Raw genomic sequence first — 9,892 nt, 5'->3', positions numbered from 1 at the left:
ACTTCAAAGTTTATGCTTTTTAATACACATAATACCAAAAAGGAAAAAAATAAAGATGAAAGAGTAGCAGCAAAAAGAATTCTATTTCTCTTTCAAAAGTCTCTTTGCTTCCACATTTCTCTAGCAAATAGAGTATAAAGAGAATTCAATCAATTTATATATGAAATATCCTACCAAAAATATAACACTGTGTAAAGAAAGTTTACAGTAGAAAGTCAGGGGGGTAGAAAAAAGAAAGAAGATAATAGATTTAACATTAAAAATCTCAAGTGTAAACTTTGCTGCTGCTTTAAAATCAAAAACAACAAAAGTCACATGAGTATTTCCGTTTGGCTTAGGAGCCAGGAAAATAAGAAAAGCTGATTTTTTTTAAAGTGCTTAACCACCATATCCAAAAGTAATGACTTTCAGACCTACTTAACATGAATGTGCTCAAAAAGCCACCGCTTACAGTATAAAAGCTGTCATTCTGAAATGCTGCACATACAAACTGGCTTTATCTGCACGAATGAAAGATTCCTTTGAACAGCTCTCAATCATATGATGTCCCAAATCAATGTAATGCTATTAGAGCAGGCAGCTGAGTAAGTACCAGAAAGTTGAAGTTTAAGAATAATAGATATAAAAAAATACTATTTTTTTTCTTAAAAGGCAGCATGCCTCTCCCAGCCGAATGAAGGTACTGTTGCACAAGAGAAACAGAGTTTTGTATCGTTGTTGTAAACTACCTAAAACAAAGTGACTGCTGATCTAGTAATTCACATGTTACACCGAGGAAGACAGATACTGCTTTCTGATAAAACACAAAAACACCCACACAATATGGGTGGGACCAGTTGCTAACACAGTATTTTACTTATTATTAAACATACTGCTTAATAAACTTGTTAAATTTGACTTCAAAACCAACAGCATGTCCTAACAGAAGAAAAATAACAAATAAAAATAAAAAAATTAATAAAAAAATGTTTTGGAGAGTTTTAGTTACACTGCTATATATTTATTTGAGCCTTAGTGCAAAGGAAAAATTCAACATTATAGGCTCCAAAGCAAATCAAATACAACTACTTCATGGGACATTTTGACAGACATCAGGCACAGATTGCAAGAGAAATTTTTTTTTTTTTTTTTGCAGTCATGACCATTCTTTTTTATCTCCAGGTTAGAAATTACATGGAAAAATTGGAGCAAAAGGCCTGGCATTCATTAACCTCAGGTACAGCTATAAATAATTTGAACACTACCACTCTCCCAAATCAGAAATACAATAAACAAACTGACATGCCACTATTGCTGCAGCGATCAAACTGTGCCCACAATTTGGTGCTGACAGCAACAACACCCATCCCCACAGTTATTGCACAAATTTCTCCATCAACTTCAGAGTTCTCAAGTTTGGAATTTGTTTACATCCATCTATTTCACAGGAATAATATTTTTAAACTATTTCTTGAAAGTCACCAATTCCCAACACAGTATATTCATGTTCTTCAGAACAGTTTTTAAGTAAGAGAACCCACTGGTTCATTTACTGCTAAAACAGATTACCTAGAAAACACAACTTTTACCTGACAAAGTTCCTGTAAACACCTCTGTACTAAACCACAGCAAGCTCTAGACCAGTAAATCCAGCATTTCCAGTGACTTGACTTTACCTCACTTCTCCTCTACAAAACAAAAAACCACTAAAACATTAGAATTAAAAAAGAAAGGAAATGGCATAATAAACAGAGAGTGAAACCTTGTTACCCAAGGAGGTATGTAAAATTAGCTTCTGAAAATGTAAGATTTGAAAAGCAACAATTTTAGTGGTTAAAGTGTGCAAAAGACTAAATACGCCACCAGTTTCAGAGAAAACAGAATACTGTAGCCATCAATAATTACTATTCAAGTCCAGCACTGGCAGTTGTGCTGCTTTTGTTGCCATTTTAGATAGTATATATTGCCACTTTCTCTGCATATTGCATGCCTCTTTTTTAACAGATGCCAGCAGCATGACTTTTCAGTGGTATAGGAAAGATAGGAACTTTTTTGAAGGGTTCTTTCCATCCCAAGTCTGAATATTATGTGGAATTAAAAGTAATGTTTTAAGCAGAAACATAAAACATTATTTGAAATTTTGTCTGTCTACCAAAATCACCTCAAAAAGATTCAAAATCTCAGGTTTTTGTGAAACAAATATAGGAAAATACCATGCAAGGGAAGTGTAGCTATTCTACCAATGTGAAGTACAAAAGCTTAGGAACAGAAAAACACAGCTTCAGCTCGAGACTGAAAAAAAACCCACAGATTTTTCAAAACCAGAGTCCATACAGTGTCACACAGCCCTGCCTTGTCATGTTTGTTAATATCCTTGCTTAGAAGTCAGACAGCATTTTGTTTAACTTGTGTTGCTCTGTATCATTACACTAAACCATAATTAACTCCTCTTTTGTGCCAGCCTCATTCCAACACAATTGTACCCACTGTATACCAGCAGCAGTTCTCAGGTTTTGTTTTGCAGCTCAGCTGTATTTTTCTTGGATGTTCACAAGATTGGCATTTGACTGGATGCGCTTGGCTAGAAAGGGAAAAATTATATGAAAATTAAACACAAAGAATTCCACAAAACTAGTCTCTCCACTCCCTCTATTTATCTGACACAGACTTGCAAACAGCTTTCTGTTCACATCCAGAAACTTTAATGAAAAGATATGGCTGAAGCTCTTTCCTACCCTTCTTCAGGGGACAGCAGCAGCTAATAGTTGCTATTAGCGCCGTCAGCACAGCTGCAGGCAGATCTGGCTGGGCCTCCTCTCCCACAAGAGCCAAGCAAATCCCTGGCACCTCCCAATCCAACAGAGAAATGCCAACACCACCACTTACGCAAAATGAGTATCCGTTTCTTCTGCTTCGAGTGAAGGAAGCTACTAAGATAAAAAACAATAGGGAGGAAGAGGATAAAGGATGAAACTGCAATCACTGGGACTGTATCACTGCAGGGAAGAGAACAGTTGAAAGTCCTGCTCCAAAGCTTCCGTGTGATGTTCATCTAAAAGGAAAACAGAAGCAAACCATGAAAGCAAGCACAAGCAAACACTCAGGCCTCAGGAAAAGCAAGTGTTCAAGTGCCACCTCAGAAAATTGCATTTGAACTGATCTCCCCCAAAAGCAAGCAAATACCTGGAAATGTTGAAACAAACTATTTAGATGGAGCCAAGATTTCACATCAAAACTTTTACAAGCTTCAAAAACATAACTGTACTCAGATACATGTAGACACTGCTGCATGCCTGTTTCTCAGAGAGCTCACTGATAACCTGTGAGGACAGGGCTAATCCCATACTTTTGAGGAGCATTCCTTCAGCCCAGCCACTTTAACCCCACAATATACCAAAGCTTTTTCCAAACATATGTTGTCAATGCTAAGGATGCCTAGAAACAGCTGCTGTAATAAGGAATCAATTAACACACCAGCTAGAACAATAGCAGTAAAGCCTCACATTAAAAGCCAGATTAAGAGATTTATTTTTTAAAATCCATCCCCTTCACAGTAAAAAGAAATGAAAGTGCAGCTACTCAAATGGGATGGGTTCAGGAGATCAGGAGCTTCAGTCACACTCCTGTAGCACTGCCCAAGGACAGCACCTCACAGGACAGCCCCAGCAAGCACCTCCCACCACAGGACACCAGCCTGCCAAAGGCACTGCCCCCTGCCCAAAGGAAAAAGCAATCCTAGTATGAAAAGCAGAAATGGCTCAGATGAATAAAGTGTTTTAACAAGCACTTACTGCATCTTCCACGTCAATACACAAGTGTGCAGAGTGAGCAGATTCACCACCTTGTCTGTTCAGCCTCTGCAGGTGGTTATACAGGTCATTCAATTTCGTGTAGGTTTCGTTGCAGTTTTTGCACACTTCTGTGTAGTTATTTGGTGACAGATCGATGCCTTGCCCCTGGGGTTATAAAACTCTGAATGAATGACAGTTTAAAGCATTAAAAAAAAAATTGGTTCAATTTGTTACTGCTGACATTGACAGAGACAGACTGTGCCATACCAAGCAATCATTTCCATCTGTGGCCTTCAGCACTCCATGAATGCAATACAGGACACTTGAAAAGAAAACTACAATCTCTGAAGATACTTCAACCCATTAATGGCTGTACCAGCTACCCACTGACCACTGGGTTAAGCTCTAGTTTAATCACTTGAAGTTTTCAATAAACCAGTCCACACTGCTCCTGACCAAGGCCTATAAAGGCACATTTCTTAGAAAGCATTAATAAAGAAGCAGATAGTTTCCCCAAAGATTATCCCATGCCCATTGAAGTAAACCTGTTTTACTTCTGGACGATCCTGAAATCCGTCCAGCTTCTGACCGAAATGGAATATGCAGTTTCTTAAGCTATATAGGGCATTTTCTCTGAAGACAATTACCACATTTATTTCACCGAGGAAGTTGTCTTTGCAATATGGCCAACCTTTAACTATGAGTAATTTTAACAGTCAAAAGAAATGCTACAAGAATTAAAGGTGCCTAGTCCTTCTGAGCTAGTCCATATTATCAAAAGGCTATTTAAAGACTGAATTTCTACATAAAAAAGACAACAATTCTACAAAGCAAGAGCATGCAGACATGCTGGTTTTTACTATGCAATTATCAACTATTGTGAATTCAGAAATTTTGATGTGAAGTAGCATTGCAATTACAGACAAAATGAAGTCAAGGTGAGTATCAATTAGAATTAATTTCAGGCACTCAGTCTGTAAACAACTGCATTTTACCGATCATGGGTTTATCTGCCTACAATTCACAAACTCAGCAGCAGTTTATTTGCCTAGTCTGCATCTGCAGTTTATTCAGCATAAATAAAATTTCGGTAGCAGTTAGAGGATTTAGTGCTTCTCTTAAATACACAGCATAAATACCTGAAGGTTATGTTCAAAACATGTCAGAGATTTATTGAATAAATCCAGGAATTCTTCAGTAGAATTTGATAATCCCTCACTGTTATTCTTTAAACAATCTGTTGGAAAGAAAGAAAGAAAAACATTGGGATATTTTAATTTCTAACATTTCCACAGCCAGCAAGCCCCAGACGCTACTCCTGCAAAAAGAGCTCTCAACTACAAAGGAGAGGTCTAGTCAACATTGCAGTTTCCTTATCTGCCTGCCACTGAGATCTCAGACCTGCTGACCTAACGCTTCATCGAGAACACATTTCAGAATTAATTGGCCTTGATTAAGTGAAAGATGAAGACTATCATCAAGAGCTTTCTGAAGAGGGGGACTGAATTATCTTTGGACTTCAAGATAAAACAAGACATTACTTTTATTTCCCAGCCTACAACTCTGGCTTTGCCCAGCAACAGTAACAGCCATTTTGTGGAAGCAGAAGCACCAGCAGCAGAGATGAAATGGAGAGCACCCAGAAAACAGCTAGACCATGAACACAATAGTAGAAATCACAGTGTAATTATTATTCTTTAAGAAAAGAGCTGAGCTTTTTACCAGCTTTGATAGAAGCTCTGGGGCTTTCCTTCTAGTCATGGGCTCAACCCTATGTTACTGCTTCCATCCATCCTACCCTACTTCAGGTGCTCTAATCAGCCAGACCTTTAAAACCAACATTATTTGAGGAATTTAGGAGTTCACAACAGCACTGTGAAAGCAAGCCAACATCCTAGAAAATTCTCCTGAAAGTAATAAGCACTATTAGTAGTTTTCTGATGGACTACTGCCCTCAGATTTTTGGCCCTTACAAGAGAAAGCACTCTTAGAGTGGCTATAGTTCAAGATTTACTGGCTGTATTCAAACAAACACACACAGTTCTGATCTGTGCAAATTTTAGGGGCTACATCACTACAGTAGCATGAGAGCTACAGAATGAGTCACATACTTGCGCAGTTGGCTGCCTCCCAGGTTTCATTGAAGAACTCCGAAAGGGTCACAACTATCTGCAGCCTGTCTGAGGTCAAGATGCTTTTGGCACAGTTGTGGCTCTCAGAGGAATTCTAGAAATAAAAGAAAACAAACAAGGAAGTGAAGAAGTGTTAAAAATACAAAGGGGAATTTCTGAAATGTATTTTACACAAGCACATCTAAAACAATCACAACACATCACATAGATATTTCTGGAAAAGGCAGAGCAGAAGTGATGGAACAAAAGTCTTTTAATTCTCCAATTCATATTGTGAGCAACACAGCTTACAGCACACAATCTCTGCAGGTCTACTAGGGCTACATGAAAGTCAGTCAAAAAAATATGGCAAAAAAAAAAAAAAGGCAAAAAAAAAAAAAAAAAAGAAAAGAAAAACCAAGCACACAGACAGGACCTTCTCTGCCAGATGGCTCATATTCATCCATTCCTGGGCCACAGCCCGGGGGCCAGCTCAAGGCATGAGCAGTCAGAGAAGAGGACAGGGTCCTTCTCATTAGACAAAAGGAACAGTTGAGGGAGCTGAACCAGTGGACTGGTCTCAAACAAACCAAACCCAAACAGAAACAGCCTCTAAAACTGCTGCACCAATGTACTCTATCAGCAGCAAACTTCCCCAGTTCAGCAACACCAGGAACAGAGCCCTGTGTGGAGCAGTGCCTGCGCTTACTCACCCAAGCACATGTCCAGGCCAAGCTCTCACCTCCCCAGACACAGTTACCAAGCTCATCTGTCTTAGTGAGCCATTCAATGCACCCCCATCCTCAAAGCAGGCTCGGCCACAACTCTTACCACAACTTATTCTCTGGACCAAGATCATAAAAAACACACAGCGACTGTAAAAGCAGTTGCAGAATAAATAGGAAGTATTCTGACCAGAATTCAGATACAGAACCGTGACCTCCAGTCAGCTGACTCCCATGCTCTAGCTCCTGGTGTCTGGCTGCTAAATTGACTTAAGCACTTCTCAAAATTGCCAAAGCTGCCAAAAGCCTCTTTGATAAGTGATGTGGGGCACAGAAAAAAATAATCTCTTTAATGAGAAACCTGTTCCTTACAGTGCTTTACAAGAGATCCAGTTTCTGCCTCACTTTGTTAAAATGGGGAGGGGAGGTTAAATAAGAACTTTCCCTGAAGGCTCAATTGCAGAAGTCAAATATTGCCACATCTGGTAACTCCCACACTTGCCCACTTTCATTTCTACTAAATTACAGACATGCAAGAATGTTGTTTATGCAGGAAACTCTGGTTGCTTCACAAAGGCTGTGAAGCTTCCTCGCCACCTGGGCTCACGAATAGGAAAAAGCACTTCACCAAAACTAAATCACATAGACCTAAATCATTCCTTAAATAAAGTTTGCCTAATTGATTCTTTAATTAGCCTGGTGAGGAGGATTTTATATTTCAGAGATGCCCAAAACTCAAACTGGCTGCTCCTGTCACACGGCACTCTTAACCACTGTTAAGATAGAAACATCATATACCTGATTAATTAATTGTAATCAGGGACTGAGGTTGCAAGAGGCCAGCTCCTTTATTCACCTAGTTAGTAAATCCACACACAGAAGGAAAGCCAACAGAAGTGCCTTCCAGACCACATAGTGGACAAGTCCTCCCAGGCTGCTAGCACTCAAGTACAGAAGCTGCAATGAGTTCATACATATTCTAAGTACCACAATACATCTGGCTACTTAATCCTAGCCAACAGATCATGGTAAAAGTCCCCAAGAGAATTACACATTCAATTTCTCGCTTTCACACCACCTAGTCACTGGTGTGAAACAGCTTCCATAAAAGAAACAAATAGACCCCAAGTTTGCAAACTAAATCAAGAGACCACTGGCTACATATTTGCCCAAAGGAATATGCATGCACTCTTGCAATATAAGCACTGGGGTGTTGAGGGGAAATAGGAAAACAAGCCAAAACACTACCCAAAAGCAGCACTGATACTTCTCTAATGACAGGAAACTGTGCAGTGGAATGGTTCACAGGCCACTGTGGCACCTATTTAGCACCTGGGCTTGAAGAGAAACAGATTTTTCTCATCAATGGCAATTCAGAAATCCCAAGACTGAAAGTATGATCCAGGGTACATACTCCTATAAACTTGCTCTCTGTCAGTTCTCTTACCAGGGCACCCACTTTTAGCCATCATCACAGAACAAAGGCCCTTTGGTCTGACTCACTAATGTCATCCTCACATTATCCAAGGAACTAACTTTTACAACTGGATCAACTCCATGGAGGATGTAAACAGAAGACCTAGCTTCAGTCAAAGTTCTCCCAGCAGTAAGGTGCACTGACCCCCGCTCATGCTTTCTACACACTCTCCCATCAGCTTCGGAGGCAGAGCACCATGACACGGCTCCTCACAAGATGATGTGCCTCACACGCTTCACAGACCACCAATTTTCCGGGAAGTGCCAGTCAGCCAAGCTCTAGCAGTGTTCCCCATTAGTGCTCATACAACCTGCGAGCCAGAGCACTGCTCTATCAGCAAGAACAGCTCAGGTTTTTCCACTCGCACGGCTTTCTCCGCAGGTGGAGCCGCTTGCCCCCAGCCACGCCGGGAGCGGGCGGCACGGACCGTGCCACGGCACAGCAGCAGGAGGGGGCCGGCCCTGGCACCAGCGCTTCCCCAACACCCCCAGCCTCTACCAAGCTGCCCTGCGCACCCCAGCGAGGCTTCCAGCCTGCCTTCCCGAGCATCCCACCAACACCCGACGTGCTCCGGCACCCAACTCACAGGCCTGGAAGCCTCAAGGAGAGGGGCCAGGCCCCCAGCCCGCCCCGGCAGCCACACACCCTCCCCCGCCCGGCCCCACGGACGCACCCCGACGGCGCGGGCGATGCTGCCGTACTGTGCGAGCAGGCGGCGGTAGGGGCCGTGGCAGCCCTGGCACAGCCGCACCGGGCGGGCGCGCCGGCCCAGGCAGTCCGTCAGCGCCGCGCTGCCCTCCGCGAAGGCGGCCAGCAGGCTGCGGCACTCGGGCTCCAGCTCGGGCAGGTCGCCGGGCAGCCCCGCGCTCCACAGCTCCTCCGCCAGCTCCTGCGCCAACTCCAGCGCCGGGGTCTGGCGCGGCCCCGCGGCGGCGGCGAGGCCGAGCAGGGCGAGCGCCAGCGCCGGCAGCGGCGCCCGACACAGACACCGCGGCGGCGCCATGGCGGCCGCGCCGAGGAACCGGAAGCGCCGCGCCGGGAAAGAGCCGGCCCTCGCCCCGGGGCGCCGCCGCTGATTGGCCGATGAGACGCGGGGGGCGGGGAAAGGGGCGGGGAAAGGGGCGGGGCCGGAGCTCATCCCGGGGACTCATCCCGGAGTCCATCCTGGGGACTCACTCATCCCGGGGTCCATCCTGGAGTCCATCCCGGGGTACATCCCTGGGACGCTCTCCCAGGGCCGGAAGAGTGTGCGAGCTGTGCTTGTGCCCGTGGGATGGACTTGCCTCGGACGCATCCTGCTCCGTGGTTTCTGTGCCGTGCGTTTCATCCAGGTCGTACTCTCTTCACCCGAGAAGGGATTTTAAGAATATCTGTCGTGTGGGAAGTGACTTTAAAATATGTTCAAATACAGCAACAATTTAAGAGGAAAAAATCCCCCAAACAGAGAAAGAAATTGTGATGGAGAAATAAACAGCAACTTTCTGCAAACGAAGTATTTCCCGCAGTTTATCTGAAGCTGGACACCTCTGTTGGTACCTGGCCCCAAACTTCCCCGTGGCAGACTGAATAAAACCACAGCCACCAAAGGAAAATTCTTCTCGGAGCGGGAGGGGTGAGCAGAGCAGTGGGCAGCCCCTCCCGGGGGTTGAGGTGCCGGGCTATCCCATAGCTCTGCCTGGCAGGACCTGACCCCGTGCCCGTTCCTTCTGACTCAAGCTCTTCTCATCCTCTTCCATGGGCTGCTCCCCGAGGCTGGTGTTTGTAGCGCTTTGGTTAGGCACACATCACAGACATGAAGGGGAGCCCTGC

The 9,892-nt window shown here is 43.7% G+C and overlaps 1 protein-coding gene across 2 annotated transcripts; it reads right to left on the bottom strand.

The window, feature by feature from the left end:
• Window positions 1-2: 2 nt before the first annotated feature.
• OSTM1 (osteoclastogenesis associated transmembrane protein 1) lies at window positions 3-9,123 on the bottom strand. 2 transcript variants are annotated; one of them, XR_011681106.1, is made up of 7 exons: window positions 8,757-9,123; window positions 5,882-5,996; window positions 4,910-5,007; window positions 3,771-3,935; window positions 2,866-3,031; window positions 1,341-2,560; window positions 3-1,307 (listed from the first exon to the last, which is right to left on the bottom strand). XR_011681106.1 is itself a non-coding variant. In XM_071439286.1 (6 exons), the coding sequence occupies exons 1-6, from the start codon at window positions 9,084-9,086 to the stop codon at window positions 2,505-2,507; spliced, it is 930 nt and encodes a 309-aa protein (XP_071295387.1). In that variant the 5' UTR covers window positions 9,087-9,123; the 3' UTR covers window positions 3-2,504. The 2 variants fall into 2 exon arrangements, 1 of the variants encoding a protein (XP_071295387.1); XM_071439286.1 differs by having other exon boundaries at window positions 3-2,560.
• Between the last annotated feature and the right edge of the window lie 769 nt (window positions 9,124-9,892).

This window comes from Agelaius tricolor, unplaced genomic scaffold (assembly GCF_023055355.1).
Source record: "Agelaius tricolor isolate 1412-34295 unplaced genomic scaffold, bAgeTri1.0.p SCAF_1, whole genome shotgun sequence".
NCBI classification, from domain to species: domain Eukaryota; kingdom Metazoa; phylum Chordata; class Aves; order Passeriformes; family Icteridae; genus Agelaius; species Agelaius tricolor.
This window is presented reverse-complemented; position numbering and strand designations above follow the sequence as displayed.